Source organism: Arvicola amphibius, chromosome 5 (assembly GCF_903992535.2).
Source record: "Arvicola amphibius chromosome 5, mArvAmp1.2, whole genome shotgun sequence".
Lineage (NCBI taxonomy): Eukaryota > Metazoa > Chordata > Mammalia > Rodentia > Cricetidae > Arvicola > Arvicola amphibius.
The window spans coordinates 147,161,558-147,179,384 of NC_052051.1; the positions used below are offsets into that span (position 1 = coordinate 147,161,558).

General features: G+C 43.1%; 1 protein-coding gene across 1 annotated transcript in view; it reads right to left on the bottom strand.

Annotated features, from left to right (window-relative positions):
• Nucleotides 1-17,827, bottom strand: part of Me2 (malic enzyme 2) — a 43,502-nt gene that overhangs the window by 15,832 nt on the left and 9,843 nt on the right. The window contains exons 3-11 of the mRNA XM_038330494.1: nt 14,695-14,828; nt 10,951-11,100; nt 9,116-9,191; nt 7,585-7,746; nt 7,226-7,329; nt 4,335-4,444; nt 4,145-4,242; nt 3,588-3,701; nt 672-786 (exon numbers count right to left, since the gene is read on the bottom strand). Coding sequence (XP_038186422.1) covers nt 672-786; nt 3,588-3,701; nt 4,145-4,242; nt 4,335-4,444; nt 7,226-7,329; nt 7,585-7,746; nt 9,116-9,191; nt 10,951-11,100; nt 14,695-14,828 — 1,063 coding nt within the window. The remainder of the gene's footprint in view (nt 1-671; nt 787-3,587; nt 3,702-4,144; nt 4,243-4,334; nt 4,445-7,225; nt 7,330-7,584; nt 7,747-9,115; nt 9,192-10,950; nt 11,101-14,694; nt 14,829-17,827) is intronic.

Genomic DNA, 17,827 nt, shown 5'->3' on the forward strand with positions numbered 1-17,827 from the left:
CACCATAACTAGCCTGAGCTTCTGTCTCTTAAAATTTTTATGCCCTGGCAGTGGTAGCACATGCCTTTAATCCTAACACCTGGGAGCTAGAGGTAGGCAGATCTCTGTGAGTTCAAGGCCAGCATGGTCTACAGAGTGAGTTCCAGGACAGCCAAAGCTATACAGTGAAACCCTGTCTCAAATGAAAAAAAATAAAATAAAATAAAGTAAAATAAAATTTTTATGCAGTCACCAAAAATATTACTTTGAGTCGGCCTTTTTTATGTGCGGGGTTCTGCATACACAGATTCAATTAATGTACATTTTCAGTATAGGCTGGAAATGCCGAAGGAAACAGACTGAGCATGTGCTGAGCATGTGCAGACCTTTCTGTCTCACTATACAGCTGAAGACCTCTTACACGGCATTTACACGGTTTAAGAAGCCACCTACAGTGTACAGTAGGGTGTGTACAAGTTATGAACAAGTCCTGCACCTCTTAACATGGGGGACATAGGTGCAGCAGGATTGGGTTTGTCCAGTGGGCCTTGACCCCAGTCCCCTAACCCACTAAGAGACCACCTGCATATGCTAAAAACAAAGTAAAATACATTGACTTACTTTAGCAATCGTATGTGACAGTTATGGCAGGCAGCTAAATAACAGGATTGTTTATCAACAGCTTCACTTACCAATTATAACTGAAGGCTTAAGTTCATTTACTGCATCTTCAAAAGTTCCAGGTATGTTCCCTGGGACACAGTGAGCAAATGGTTCCTGGTTACTATCTATGCTAGCAGCCCGCCCCTGAATCAAAGGATAAAACACAATATCAGTAAGTGCATATTGAAGATAATCTGGACATGAGCTATCAATTAGATAAATTTTGTCATTTTTATTTATTTTTCTCTTCAACCTTTATTTTCTTATGTTAACTTCAGAGTCCAAAAACACAGCCCATCAAATTACATTAGAACATAAGCTTTGCTGTCTCTCTCAAAACCTCATTCCTTCTGTGAAGTCCTCCTAAATTCAATATTCACAATGAAGAATCTTTAGTATTTCAGAAATGTAATATAGCAATATAGCAAATATTGCAAATTTGCCCACCAAAAGGGGACACCACAGCCTATTAAATTTATAAACAGTCACACCAAAAGAGTTTATTTTGGGTAGTAGGAGCTTTGAACCCAGGGCTTTGAACACACTACTCAAATGCTCTACTGCTGGGGCAAACTCCCCAACTCCCCTCTCCCTTTAAGACAGGGTCTTGTATGGCCTAGCTTTGGCTGGTCTCACTCACTACATAGCTTAAGCACTGCCCAGCCATCTCTAAGTAGCAAGCTGAAGAGTTCTGGAGAGTGGGATTTAGCAGGGAACACACAGCGTAGCCGCATGGACGACAGGGTTAGGACCACTGGAAGAGACTGAAAACCCAAGACCCACAGGCCAAGCTACTTTAACCACACATTCTAAAAAGCAAAACCAAAACAACAACAAAACACACATGAGGGTACAGGTGAGCAGGGAGTCTCTCCTGTGTGGAGGGAGCGTTGTTCTACCAACACCACGGTCACTTTAGACTCGGTCCCTTGACGAAAACCAGTACTACAGAGTGAAGCACCGAACCGTATACCTGAAGAAGTGTACTCCGCTCCAGGTAGAAATGTCATGTTCACAACATCCACTCTACATGGACCAGCAAACACTGCAGCTACAGCCCTTTGTAACCACAGTTAAATAATTCAGAGTCTGAGCTGTATACTCAGGGTGCACTCTTCAGTATGGATTCTGTCTCCATCTTTTAGAAACTGATGGCTTTGAAAAACAACAAAAATCTTATTTTTTTTTTAAATTTTTTTTTGAGACAGGGTATCTCTGTCGCTTTGGAGCCTGTCCTGGAACTAGCCCTTGTACCACACTGGCCTTGAACTCACAGAGATCCGTCTGCCTCTGTCTCCTGAGTGCTGGGATTAAAGCTTGCACCAACACCGCCTGGCAGCAAAATCTTTGATTATTAAAAAAAATTAGTCTTCTTAGTCGGGCGGTGGTGGCGCACGCCTTTAATCCCAGCACTCGGGAGGCAGAGGCAGGCGGATCTCTGAGTTCGAGGCCAGCCTGGTCTACAAGAGCTAGTTCCAGGACAGGCTCTAGAAACTACAGGGAAACCCTGTCTCTAAAAAAAAAAAAAAAAAAAAAAAAAAAAAAAAAAAAATTAGTCTTCTCAAGAGCAGCAAATACTCATAACTGCTGAGCCCTCTATGATCATTTTAAACTTGTTTCTATGATTATAAAATTTCATAAGGAAAACAAACCAAACCAACTTCCTCTCCCCAAAAAGGGACAGGATTTTTGAGAGGACTAAAGACAACAGCACGATACAGTGTTACCCTGATATCTGGTTACTGACACCAGTGAAGGAAAGAGGACCAGGATGAGAGCCATGCACATGTCCTACGCATGTAAATGTATGCAAAGATAGCATGTTAGCACATGTAAATGGGAAAGAACTGTCCTGCCACTAGATTATGATGAAAACATGGGAAAATAAAGTGGTATTGCATACTGGACAAGATGAAAATATGTCACACAATGTAAGACATATGGTATCTGTAGCTGATTAAAAACAGTAACCAATGTGAAGGAATGCTGGCAAGCAGGCTCAAAGGTCTAATATACAGGGAAGACCCTTACTACACATGAACTGATGCAGGGGATTATGACTTAAACGACATTACAACAAAAGAGTTTCTGCTCAAATATTAGATGTACTGCTAATAGTTTAAACAGAATATTGGGTTCCAACTCAAAACTGAGCTTTAGTGTTAGGGGTGTAGGCCAATGACAGAATGCTTATGCTTGCCTGGCATGCTTAAGGCCTTGGGATCAATCCCCAGCACCACAAACATTTAGTTTAAGAGAGTCAAATAGAATCAGATAAAGTAACTATTCCATCTCTTAAGAGCTTGAGAACACAGCAAGAGAGAGCAAGTCTGGTACCAGCAGACAGATTATGATTTAAGTATGAAATAAGAGTCTTTATAGAAGACAGTGTCCGGTTAGCTGGAACTGCCAACTTCACACAGCAGCCCAGAATCACTCGAGAAGAGGTTAAGTGAAGAGTATAAAGACCTCATTGGGCTTTGGACATGCCTGGCAGGAGTTAGATGTGTGTGAAGGGTGTGTGTCTGCATGGATTATCCAGACTGCCTTGAGGAAGGACGGAAACCTACCCTGAGTGTGGATGACTCCATGTTGTGGGCTGGGCCTTGACAGTGCAGGGGTAAGGGAAGCTAGCCGACAGCAAGCAAGCATGCATGCGTTTATTCTCTGCTCTCAAATGTGGCTATGACACTTGACGTTTCTGCCTTGACTTCCTCACAGTAATGGATTCTAACCTGCAACTGTCAGCCAACGCTTCCCTATGTTGCTCTTCATCAGGGTTATTTTATTACAGCCACAAAAATAAAACCACAGCAGACAGCAGATGGGACGGTCTCTGCTGACAACACAGCAGAGGCCAGCTCCTGCACACTGCAGTAGGTAGTAAGATACAAGACAACACCCCAGCCAATGCCCTGTTGGTCCTCCAAGTCCTTCATCCTTACCTTAACTAGTAAGCCGTTCTTGTCGAACATCCAGACCTTTCTCCGTGCCTCCTCTTCTGAGAGGCCACTTTCCACCATAGACATGACTATAAGATTTGCAATTCCAAGGGCGGCCTGTCAGGGAAGCACATGTTTGAAAGTCAAGCCTGGAGAATGAGGTGACACTCAGCTGCTCTGTATGTAGGGATCACATTATTGGCCGTATCTGCGCTACCTTCCCTTAGAAATCACAAGTCTCCCTGACACAAATGACTTATGAGAGATCACGATTCACACCATTTCCGCAAGCTCTAAACTCACTGTGATTGCTGTGACCATCAATAAGCACCAACATGCTGTCTTACTTTCCTGTTTTCCTTGAGACCGTCTCTGTATATAGTTCTAGCTCCCTGGAATACACTCTGTAGACCAGGCTGGCCTCAAACTCAGAGATCTACCTGCTTTCTGACTCCCAAGTGCAATGGGATTAAAGGCGTGCGTCACCACCTCTGGTCAGTCTTACTTTACAGAAGGAAACAGAATACTGGTTTTAAATTATAAAAGCTTTAAAAACTTACCTCTCCTGCTCCAAGAAATAAGATTTTGTGTTCTGAGACTGGTTTATTAATAACTTTTTGGGTCGCAAGAAGACCCGACAAAGCAACTGCAGCTGTCCCTGTGGGAAAACCCATGAGTTTTACAATGAAACAAAAGACATATTATAAACACTTAAAAAGTTGGGGGAAAATCATTTCATTTTTTATTTACCTTGAATGTCATCATTGAAAGTACAGTATTTTTCTCGATATTTTCTTAAGAACCTGAAGGCATTATGATTTCCAAAGTCTTCAAACTGGATGAGTGTGTTCCGTCCATATCTAGAAACAGTAAACCCTTTGATAACTGTGTTGAAAGCACCATGATTAGACAGACTTCCTGCTCACTAGCTCTACAATTAGTATCTGAAAGTAAGATATTATACTAGCCCAAGGCCATGACTTTCAGAGCTTGTGAAAGCCTAGAGCCAAATTGCAGACATCCTTTACTTAATGAACACGGAGGCACAAAGGGGCCTATGGCCATTCTCTGTGTAAATACTTATTAAAGGCCCAGGAGGGTGTCCAGTGCATAGGAGCACTAAATGACCCCCACAAAGCGGTTCTTTCTTGCATTTCAGAGTAGACCTTCAAAATGGATGAGCCTCCTTAAATAGCAATGACTGACAGCGCAGGAAGGTACACTGAGTAAGCACTAGGAAAGTATGGTCAGGCGAGTTCATTTTGGTGAACAGGAGTAAGAAGGGAAGGCTGTGCAGGATATATACGTGTATCCTGCACCAGAGAAGCTAAGGCAGGAAGATCACAAGTTTAAGGCCTGTCTAGAAAACACAGGGAGACCGACTCAAACAAATAAACCAAGGAAAGAAAAAGGCAGAAAAGACTGGAAAGGGAGCTGCACTGGGTCTTCATCTCAGAAATAACTAATAAGAAGAGAAAAGTTAAACAAGGTACATTCTGGTGACCCTGAATTTTCAATAGCCAGGGTATATGTTTCAGGGTTCACACTGCAGGACGAGGAGAAGCTGGCTCATGTTGGAGGAGGAAGAACTCACCAAAGCCTCCGGCTAGCAAAGGGAACTACCAGAGGTGTGCGGCATGCATGAGTGTGGGGACATGAGAAAGACAGCAGCAGCTAGAAGTCCACAAAGACTCAGGAACCATGAAACAGATGCCATGGAAAACCAGAACAAACTGGAAAGTATCAGGCAGCTAGTGCCAAGGCAGTCTGGATATTTAAGAAGACACTGCAGCACAGTGTTGTACAAGGAAGGAAAGAGAAGGAAGAAGGAACAGAGGGCAGGCTGTGGGCCGATCAGCAGTTCAGCTCGAAGTCTGTCATTATCTCTGCCTCTGGGAAGGAATCCGAGTATCTCCACGTGCCAGGAATGTAAATGCTTAGCTAGAGTTTGGAAGATGGCTCCATGGGTAAAAGTGCTTGCCCAGCAAGTGTGAAGTCCTGAGTTCAAATACCAAGAACCCTCAAAAGAGGTGGACTCAGGGCTGGAGAGATGGCTCAGTGGTTAAGAGCACCGACTGCTCTTCCAGAGGTCCTGAGTTCAATTCCCAGCACCCACATGGCAGCTTACAACTGTCTGTAATTCCTGTTCCAGGGGATCCAACACTTCACACAGACATACATGCAAACAAAAACACCAATGTACATAAAATACAAATAAATAAATTATTTAAGAAAAAGAGGTGGACTCAGTGTGAGCATAAATAATCCAATACTTTACATGGAGGCAGAAAGCAGAGGCAGGAGGGTCTCTGGGAGCCTGTGAACCGGCCACAGCATAAAAAGGGGACCATATGAGAGATTGTGTAGTAGAAAAACGAGAGACCCTGTTTTAAGGCTGAGGGTGAAGACAGACGCCAGAGGTTGTCTTCTGATCTCCACATATGCTTGCCATGGTACCAGCATGTATGTGCACACACACACACACACACACACACACACACACACACACACACACACAGAGAGAGAGAGAGAGAGAGAGAGAGAGAGAGAGAGAGAGAGAGAGAGAGCGCTAGACCACAAAGTTGAAGAATTTGGGTTCTAAGCTGTGGTAATAGAAAACCATTGAGAAATTTTCAGCAATAAAATATGTAAGGCAATACACATTTTTACAAGATTAATCCTAATGTTAGACGGGCATGAACTAGAGAGAAACCTGCCGGAGAAGGATTTAGAGGAATCCAGGAGAGGCAAGAGAAGGCTGGGGCAACAAGAGAGAGAGAGACACACTTATGAGGCATGCTGAATCTGAGGAAGCTCTGATGGAATGGCTGGTTGACGGAGGAGAGCCACAAACGGCACCAAGATTAAAGGTCTGGCAATGGGGCGAACATTACTGCCATCGTTAGCAGTTAGGAACAGAGATAGCAGGCTGTTTGCAAAGGGAGAATTCAATCTGAGATAGGATTTCTCAAGACAGGGTCCCCCAGCAGTTCGACATGCAGGGCCACACAGGTGGCTTCGTGAGTCACATGTATGGAGGACACAATTAACTGTACATGCAAGAACTGAGAGTCTAGCTCGGTCACACAGTGCTTGTCTGGTATGTTGTGAAGCCCTGAACTCATTCCCAGGACAGCAGTCCACAAGTATATGTGTGAACAGAGGATCCATTCAGGTGTAGCGCTTGCTAAGCGGCCTGCAACCTGAGTTTAACCCTCAGAAAGGTAAATGAGAGACTCCTCAAAGGTGACCTCTGACCTCCACATGCACACAAAACCACATATGCACACATCCAGAAACAAACAAATTCCACAACTGAGCCCAAATAAGATGTCAAAGCTGAAGGAGAGCTCTGGCGGAGGGGTGGGAATGAGCCTGGCCACGGAAGGCTGAGGGAGGAACGCGCTGTGAGAGCTTAGGGGAGGCGGAAGCAGACAGACTTCCAAATGTCAGGTAATCCCAGCCAGCAATGCAGAACAGAGGTCCCATCTGTGCCAGCACATGTCAGTGAGCATGAAAGAGTTCCCACAACTTAACCATTCCCTTACAAGCTTCCAGGACATAAAAGGAAAAAGCAGAATGCTGCTCCCCCCACCCCCGCAATAAGAGGTTCTTTCATATCCACTAGCTTCACAGGATACCTGTCAGTAATCGCCTTCATAAACTCATCAATCAGGTCGTCATATAGTTGGGAACGATCTCGTTTCTGATACAAGCCCATATAAAAGGGATCTTTTAATAGTGCCTATATAAGAAAGCGAAGATTATAAAGTCTTTTATTATAATATCTATTTACTTAAGCATCTAAAACGTTAATCGTTTAAGAAACTTAATAGACTTGATCTACTCTTATTTATATAAATATTAAAAGTCAAGTTTAAGACAAAGACTAACACCTAAAACGACAGGATCTCACCCCTTCAACAAACCATCTTCAAAGATGGCTGCAGTTTTTTGTTTCTTTTAGAATTGGGGAGGATGGGCGGGGGGTGCTACTCACTTTGTTATCAGTTCCCACGTCGATACACACAGGCAGGCATTTCTCGGGCTGTATTCCTGCACATGCTGTGTACAAACAGAGCTTCCCAACGGGGATCCCCATCCCATAGACACCCAGATCTCCAAGACCCAGAATTCTTTCCCCGTCAGTCACCACGACAGCCTTTGTCAGAAATAAAACAAAAAGCACATCAGAAGCTGCCAAAGTGGGGCACGGAAGAAGTTCATCCTCAAAGAGGGTGGGCTCTTCTGCTCTATTCCACTCCCACTTTCAGAAGCAGAATCGTTTCTATCTAATTCCAAACCGGACCCCATGGAGCAGGCCTGAGCTAGGACTTCTGCCTGTTAGGAGGGATTAGAGGAGAGTTCCTAGAAATGCTTCCCATCTGACTTTGTCCTGGGACCAGAAGGAGGGGACAGGGGGATCAAGTATTCTTTGCATAGATTTAAGTATTCTTTCCATAGACTGAAACATGGGAAAAGCAAATTAAAGTTCAAGATTACCAAAATAAAAAGTTTAAAAAATAAACAGCATGATCTATCAACCTACGGCAATCAAGAAAAACCTTTGCAAAGTAAAGGAGAAAACAATCTAGATTTTTAAAAAGCATATATAATATATATATTATGAATGTAAATCACATATATACATATACCTACATATAAGTGTGTAGGTTGATATTGTAAATTTAGTTATTTTACCAAATTTTTCCTAAATTATCTCAACTAATGATTTTGGAAGGATGGGGGAGGGGGAGGCAGTGTCAAATTTAGCACAAGCTGGCCTAGAATTCCCTATGTAGTGAAGGATGATCCAGTTCTACTTTCATCTTGAAAGTGCAGAGACTGTGCAAGGCTGAACTCACAATTCGTCAGCGTTTACTCTGGTAAAGGAGACATTCACAATGAAGGCAGGGAGATGACCGAGATGACCGCAGTGACAAGCACAGTGCCACTCATAGGCCTTTAAAGAAGCTGTCCAATTTGCTTCGTGAAAGAGTTACACTGACCATGGCTCGTATTTGCTACATTTTAAAACTCTTTTGACAGTGCAGTATTTGCCAAGGATCTAAATCTACCTTAGTCAAAAAAGAGAAGGACAGACAGAGATACACATAGAGAGAGAACACAACTGCCCCTCTCCCAAAGCCAACGTTCCTATGCTGTTGCCTTTCCTTTTCTGAGCCAGGCTCTCATAGGTCTGCCTGCCTTTCCCTTCTAGTGTAGGGATTACAGGATTACAGGTCTGCACCACCACACTTGGGTGAGCATTCGCTTTTCTCTACCAAGAAACTAAAGCTATGACCAAGCTCGCTGTTACACTGTGCCAATGTCTCGCTCAGAGCCAAGTACTGTCTCAGTGCTCCATCTCAGGACGATTACGACCAGCACCTCCTCAGACACAGAGCAGACATCTGCACGTACATATGTGTAAACAACTCAGAGCGACAAGGGGAACTTGTTCTTGGCAATCTAGAGTTAACTTACAAGGAAGAGAAGACATTGTGAGAAGGAGGGTGTGCTCTTAGTACCTTAACGTGGTTTTCTGGCCAGTTATCCACAATCGATCTGACATGACCTCTGTCTGAGATTGAAATAAACAACCCCCTGCAATAGGAAAATACATGACAGTTTTCTACGTTTTGTCCATGGGATAAAGACATTTTAATAGAGTGCCAAGATATGGTTTAATTTCCAAGCGCTGATTCACTGTGAACATTCCAACTCTTTCAAATGATAATTATGTTACTTATAGAATAGCTGGAACAAAGATTACTGTTAACTGATGTGATCTTTTTCCCAAAATGAAACATGTCCTTATTGCATGGTCTAACCATCAAAGTGAAAAATAAAGTAAAAATTCCTACATAGGCTACAATGAATTAGTGATACAGCAGCATGGAAAAGTCCCGCTCTGTGTTGTGATGTCTCCCGTCAGTTCTCACCTGTGATGCACACGACAAGCACATAGGAGCTTTTATGAACTAGCTGAACCATGGGGTGAGGTCTGTCTAGGCAGTACACCTTCCAAACTTTTCTCCTTTAACCTGAGTTGAGAAACACTCTTCTAATAAGAAACCACACATGTGACCAACCACTGGGTTATCTCCTAGAAATGTTTTAGATACTTTGGTAAAAGCACCATACAGGTTAGATTAAACTGGGTGGTGCACGCCTTTAACCCCAGGGGTGCATGCCTTTAATCCCAGCCCTAGAGAGGATTATAAAATGGGAGGAGACAGCTCTCAGTCACAGTCTCATTCTGAGATTCCTGGAGGCAGGATTGCCATTTTGAACTGAGGCTAAGGTAAGAGCCAGGGGCTGGGTGCTATTCTTTTCTGATCTTCAGATTGAACCTCAATTTCTGTCTTTGAGTTTATATTAATCATGCTTCAGTCTGCCAGGGAATTTCTGTCACATAAGCACAGAGGGTGCTTGCTAAGTTCAGGCTGCCAGATCTTCTTCCTCATCAGAAGCTTGTGGGGGGAGAGAGAGAAAAGAAGAGGAGAGAGAGAGAGAGAGAGAGAGAGAGAGAGAGAGAGAGAGAGAGAGAGAGAGAGAGAGAGAGAGATCTGGCATGATTCAACCTTTTAAATAATTCAACAGGTGTTTCTTATAGACTCAAATCTGAGAAAAACCTTCAGACTAGATGCAGGGGTGAGGGAGTAGCCGAGAGATGCTCTCATTCCTGGTCTAAACGCCTACAGGGATATCAGTATGTGAGCTGGGGGGGGGGGGGGAGGGGACAAAGATTAAGGTAAACAATGGATCAGACGGGATAGAAAACCTCAAATAAAAATAGTCTCAGACAGATCCAGCACATCGGTTTCCTCTCAGCAAGTCTTAACAGGTTCTTTCCCCATTAGCTGACAGGCGCCATGTGCTCACGCAAGGACTTGAGGCAATGGCACATAGAGGGACTAACTCTTCCTACTAAAATGTTTGATGGTGGTAGAACGGTCTGAAATTAAAATTCATCACAGCTAATTTTCGTTTTAAAGGGAAGACAAGTATCAGAAATTAAAGCTGATAAGTGAGGACACCAGCCCCAACCTGGCAGTCTGCCAACAGCCTTAATAGTAATTACGGTCTGGGGAGGGGAGAGAAAGGCACAGTGACTACACAACCCCTCTAATAACAGCAATTATTATTAGGAGCTAGCCAGTTCTACAAGGACAAAAGATATGAACATGTTGAACTTGTATTAATATCAGTTAGGCTTTTAATACAAATCAGAATTCTGTGAGGTGAGAAACCTTATAGGGATAAGACCACAGTAACACACAGAAATCTAATTAGATGTTACAGAATGATACTTTCTTATACAATAATCAATTATATATTTATGTGTAAAAACAAGCCTTACTTAGGTCTTCTAAAAATGTGTCCATACTGGGAGCAGGCAAGACCAACTGTTGGTGTATATACAATTGGCATCAGACTTTCAATATCATCTTGCAGTATTCTATAAAACAATTTCTCATTTCTTTCTTGTATGCCCATTATATAGATGTATCTGAAATTAAGCACACCAAATAATGTTTGAGTTAGCTTGCATCACACTGAAAAACTTTTGATTTTCAAATGTCTAAAACAGGGCCCTTCACATACATACATAAATGCACTCTCTCTCTCTCTCTCTCTCTCTCTCTCTCTCTCTCTCTCTCTCTCTCTCACACACACACACACACACACACACACGACGCACGCACGCACGCACGCACTCATGCACACACACCTTATAGCCAAACACAAATGTACTCAATTGGGAGATGATAACAAGAGATACAACAGCTAATTATTTGAACAAAGGCCTGGAAATGCTAAGGGATCAACAGGACACCCACATGTAAAGGAAGAAGCTGAAGGAAGTGGTAGGCATCCAAATGCTCACCAAACACTGAAAGCTCCACACACTGCTCTCAAGTCTAGGGACAAGGAAGCCACCAATGCTGAAGAGTTTATAATCCAGTTGTGTTTTAAGCATTATGAGGTACAAGAAGAGAAACAACACCAAGAAAACAAGGTTCGAACTACAGGCCATTCTTAACTTCTGCTTTATTTCTCTGACACAGTCTAGTAGATCACCGAGGCCCAACGTGAACACCTAACAAGCATCCTTCAAATATGTCCACTTCTTCTCCCCACATCCGATCTAAATCACTAACTAGTCTTCATACAATTTTCCTTTCTTGCTCCAACCCATTCTTTTAAAACACATTATCTGGGACCATTTCTAATTGTCTTTAAATGGACTCTAAATGCCAATAAAGTAAGGCGCAAACCCCCATGTACTTTCCAGCCTCATTTCCTCTACACTGACTTACTTCATCTGCTCACCTGATGCACCTGATGGCCCATCTCACCATCTGCTAGGGACAGTTCCTTACTCAGACCTCCTACTGTAGCTGAGGCCATTCCCCTCTCCGAGTGCACACATATACTGGACTTTTCTGTGTTCTGCCCCCACTATATGGTGTGGGAAGTTCTTCTGTATATGCATTGCTTTTATTGGTTAATGAATAAAGAAGCTGCTTTGACTATGATAGGACAGACTAGAGCTAGGCAAGAAAACTAAACTGAATGCTGGGAGAAAATTAGGCAGAGTCAGTGAGATGCCATGAAGCCACCAGAGGAGGAAGATGCAAGCTGTTAGCTGGAACCTTGCCAGTAGGCCACAAGCCTTGTGGTAAAATATAAAATAATATAAATGGGTTAAGATATAAGAGCTAGCTAGAAATACACTTACACTATTGCCTAACCAGTATTGCAATTAAAACAGACTTCTGTGTGATTAGTTTGAGAGTCGGGGCAGCCGGGGAACGAACAAATGGCCTCCTCCAACAGCTATACCCTATTATTTCTTCTGTATTCAACTTCACATTGCTTTTGCACTGTTAAGGGTGTGATCATCTGTAAAAGGGAGGGTATATGTGGAAATTACATGCAAATACTCTCATGCTGGGCTGCTTCCAGGCAGACATACAATCAAAGCTCAGTAATTTGCTCTGAAATGGACTGTATTGTTGAGCTATGGTATTTGGTAGGTTGGATGTACTAAACACACCTTCACCTTATAATAGTTTCACTGTAAAAATGGTTTGTTAGACCTCCATCTCAGGCTGAGACTTCTCTATTTCTATATTTTATTTGGTGAATATGTAAGAAAACTATATGAATGGACTATATTTTCTATATAGCTACAGGGATAGAAATGACATCAACTGATAGAAATTAAAGAGACGATTTCTCCTCACTCTAGGGAAATAATCAAAAGCAATCGGGCCATAAAATGGCAAGAGACAACAAGCGTGTTAAGAAACAGGCGACCCCTCAGGCATGCGTGCGGGGAGCTCCTCAGCCCCATCACTCCATCTTCATTTTGCTTTGGTCACTTCTGTTTGCCTCACATTGATCTGGTTCTCACCCAGGTCTCTTAAAACAAAGCGGTGACAAATGCCCCGAATTCCACACTGATCACAACCCTATCATCTTCCCTAACTACCACCATTTGCGAAGTCACGGGTACACACATCTTTCCCACTGCAAAACCCAACCAAAGTGTGTATGTCCCCGCCCGCCAATCAGACAGTCAAGTGCAGACAAACAGGCTGGACTTAACTTCAACGTGAGAAGCCTAGAACAATGCCCCCAATCCTGAACCGATGCGACACATCTCCTTCTCTGCAGAAACTAACACTGTCCGTGTAGAACAGCAGCACTACAAACGAGACCATCCCACAAGGCTCCCATACATTTGCTGTGCTTAGACAGGGTCTTACCATGTAGCCCAGGCTAGTCTTCAATTTATGAACCTGCTCCTCTTCTGCGCCACCACAATGCCAGGGTTGCTCTTTTTGGCCCATCTAACTTTGAGGGGCTTCACTTCATAACTGAGTGCCTCTTCCTAGCTGAACAGGCTTTCTCTGTCTGACCTTAGCCCTTCTATACTTTACCTGGGACATTCAAATCCTGTTTCATAAAGAAAACCCAAGTCACCAGGCATGAGTCCAGAGCCATCACTAGCACACCTACCCTTACCAATATCTGTATCATTATGTGCCTCTGGATCAACAGTCTTACAGCTCTGCGTTGGGCCCGAGGCCTTCCGCTGGAACCCTGCTGTAGCGGTTTCTCCTGAGTCTGCTCTGTTGACTATGAACACACTCAACTTGTTCCCCAGCCGAGAATTCTTAAACCAGTGTTCTTTATTTATGGCTCAAAGGCTTTCTTCCCCTCTTCCTTGAACTTCAGAGCAGGTTACACTTTCTTCCTACCACTCACTTCCCAATACAACTATCTATCTTTCTGTCCCATCGCATCAACGGAACTGCTTCCACAGGTCAGCCATGTTTCTATTTATTTACCCTGACAGACAGCCAGTCCTGAACTCAGACTACTCCCTGTGAGAACTTCCTTTCTCATTCTGCTGCAACTCATTAGTTGCAACCCACTTTAAATTTCAGCTCAGAGAGGAAGTTTTATCTGATTCCCTAAGCTGAGCTACATGCTCTCAGAATAGACCCCCTCATGCGCAATTTTTCTACCACAACACACACCGAAGCAGACAGAGCCCAGTCTAGCTATCGGCTGCTAAACTCCTAGAAGGCGGGCTGTATGTTACTGGGTTGGTCCCTGGACCATCATGGGAGCAAGTTAGCTATCAGCACATGCAACCTACTTATAAAAACCAGTTAGCTCCCTCAATATTTGATGTTCCATGCAACCACAAGGACCTACAGTTTCTACCAGCATGAAAGGGCTCCCCTGGATTCTTGCACTTCCAAATCTAGCAGCAGAATGTCACCCACAAAGTGAGAGAGCAGTAAAAGCCGTGGGACAGAATGTGAGCAAATTAGACGGCATCTCCCCTGACCAATGCTCTAAAATCACATGTGGACTATGACTGCAAGTAATCCTCACTGCCAAACTCTACAACAGTGAGCACTGGCAAGTGTGCCCTAAAGCGAAGAAGGCACAATCATCGTAGGAGGAGTTAACTGATGAAGAACAAATTTGATTATGAAAGTGTTCTCATGCCATAAATAATCACACCGTAATTCTAAAAATGACTGCCAACATGAAAACTAAACACCCAACCAACTCTTACTTTTCTAAAGGGCTAGTCATTTTTTTCAAGTTTCTATGGAATCGTAAGGCTTGAATATCTTGTGTCTCTATTTTGGGAGGCAAAAGTCCTTGAAGACCAAGCATTTGTCGTTCTTGTAACGTAAACGCCATCCCCTAAAAAAAAAAAAAAACAATAAAAATAAATAATTAAAATTAGTACTAACTGCAGTAGCAACAGCACCGTCCTTTAAAATACAAATTAAGTGAAAATTCTAAAAAGTAAAATACACATTCCAGAAACTTTGAAATGTTTCAAGATTGATGACATCAGGCATTGCTGGCTGCGTGGGAAGGGCTACTCTCAGAGGAGTGCTGCTGGGCACGGAGGACAGCCTAAAGCACACCTAAACATCTTGGGTTTGCCTTTCTTTCGATGCAGGGTTTCCGTGTGGCCCTGGCTGTCCTGAAACTTGCTCTACAGACCTGGCAGGCCTCTTGCTTCCCTAGTGCTAGGATTAAAGGTGTGTGCTGCCACACCTCGCTACATTTACAAACCTTAATGCGCACATCTTCTAATTAAGCACTATGACCTGCACATAGCCATTCCAGAGAAGTATCTCTAAAGAGGGAGCACAGAGGTATGTAACAGGGATCAGATCTAACAGTGCTCCTAGATCTCTTGGCTGTTACAAACTGAAGTTCATCATCTGTGCTATAAGTAATTTATGGTATATCCATACAGTGTACACCAGAGTTGCCTATCAAAGCACACTGTTAACCTATTTATGCTTAGAAAATGCACACAAAACTTCATATTATATAGATGCACGTAACGTATAAATGAAATCAACAAAATAGAACTAAAAATTAATCTATGTCAACATATTTAATTTCCAGTTTTTAGCTGTGGGATAAATTATACTAAAATGAGCCCAGCACAAATGCTTAAGTATGGATTTCTGAAAATTTTTTCCTCCATAAAAGAGGTAAGGGGTAAAAGCACTGGCCAAATGTTCAGAATCACATTTCTTAGTTCTGCAAAGTTCTGAAGGCTTACAATGATCAGGGAGCATTAGTCCTAGAAAAGCAGCTGAGCTTAGTTTCAGAGAGCTGATTGAAACTTTGTATAACACCCACAGTAAACAACAGGCTGAACAAAAAGCTGCGTAGGAAAAGGCTTAGGGAATAAGGCATCCATACGAGTGAGACATTGAAAAGCTCTGAGGTATTTGGGGAATACAACATCCAGAAAAGCCTTGAAAGAGCCAGAAGATAACTGGCAGGTTCTGAGAGCATTTATAACTCCAGATCCAGAAGGTTCTGACACCTCTGCAGGCACAGACACACACACACACACACACACACACACACACACACACACACACAGTTTGTAGGGGAAAAAAAGTAAATCCAATATATTTACAAAATGGCTACTATGAGACATTAGAAAAGATACAAAGTAGATGAATAGTATTGGCCAAAGAAACAGGAAATAGACTCAGAAAGATAAACTCAGGGAATCTTGATCTTAAGACAGGAAAAGCAGCAGAAAGAGACAAAAGCTGGCATGGCATAAGAACCACGCTGAACTGCTGCAGAGTTTCAGAGGCGGAGCAACCACCCTGCTCTGGTGGTGTGGAAAGGCCACTGGCTCTGCTTTGTTTTGCTCTGTAATGTTCCTAGGGTTTGAACCGGGTCTCCAAACTCGCCATGGTGGTCTCTTTCATCACACCATGTCACCAGCCCTGGATTAGGAATGAGGTACAGGTTAAGGAGCACATAAGATCTGGAGGCAGATGAAAACCAAGAAGGGGTCTTCTTCTTTAAGCATCTTTTAACCGCAGCTGACATGCTGAGATGTGGGAAATTCAGGGCACCTGCTATTCAGGCCTCAAACCCCTGTAAACATTACCATGCTAACCAGCTCATAGTTTTTTTTCTTATAATCGAAAAAAAATCAGATTGGCAAAATTTTTATGGCAAGTTTCTTTCTTTTTTTAAAACATGACTAACTTTTTTTTAAGATTTATTTATTTGTTATATACAGCATGTTCTTCCTGCACACCAGAAGAGGGCACCAGACCTCATTACAGATGGTTGTGAGCCACCATGTGGTTGCCGGGAATTGAACTCAGGACCTCTGGAAAAGCAGTCAGTGCTCTTAACCTCTGAGCCATCTCTCCAGCCCCCGGCAAGTTTCTTTTAAAAAACAGATCACACCTTTAATCTCAACACAGCATTCCCCAAAAGACATACTTCATAAACTCTATGGACTTATCCTCTGGCAAGCTTTCTCTAAGTACTGTCTTATCAGAATTGCATTTTTAAAATATTTCATTGTCTTAGTTAGGGTTTCTATGGCTGCAAAAAAACATCATGACCAAAAAGCAAGCTGGGGAGGAAAGGGTTCATTTGGCTTACACTTCCAGATTAGAGTCCATTATTGGAGGAAGTCAGGACAGGAACTCAAGCAGGGCTGGAACTTGGAGTCACAAGCTGATGCAGAGGTCATGGAGGGGTGCTGCTTACTAGCTTGTCCCCCATGGCTTGCTCAGCCTGCTATCTTACAGAACCCAGGACCACCAGACTAGGGGTGGCACCACCTACCATGAGCTGGGCCCTACCCCATTGATCACTAACTGAGAAAACACCTAGCTGGATCTCATAGAGATATTTCCTTAACTGAGTCTCCTTCCTCTCTGATGACTCTAGCTTGGGTCAAGTTGACACACAAAACTAGATATATTTACCCAGAGTTACATTTCATTAATGCCTTTTTATGGTGCTGAGGTCTGAACCTAGGAACATGGTAAGCATGCCCTCTACCATGGAACTATTCCCCAACCGCTACTGACACATGTCTTAACCACATGCCAGGCACTATGCAAAGCCATGTCAAAGCTTGACTCATCCCCTTAACAGAAAGCATCAGCAAGCAGGAGCTACTCTTCTGCCATTTTTTTCAGATGACATCAGGTGAGTTGCCAAGGGGTCTTACTCAGATGCCAGTGTCATACAGTAAATAGGGTGAGACCACGTCAAAACCTGAATGTTTTCTCAGGAGCACTCGGGAGGCAGAGGCAGGTGGATCTCTGAGTTTGAGGCCAGTCTGGTCTACAGAGTGAGTTCTAGGACAGGCAGGGCTACACAGAGAAACCCAGTCTCAAAACACA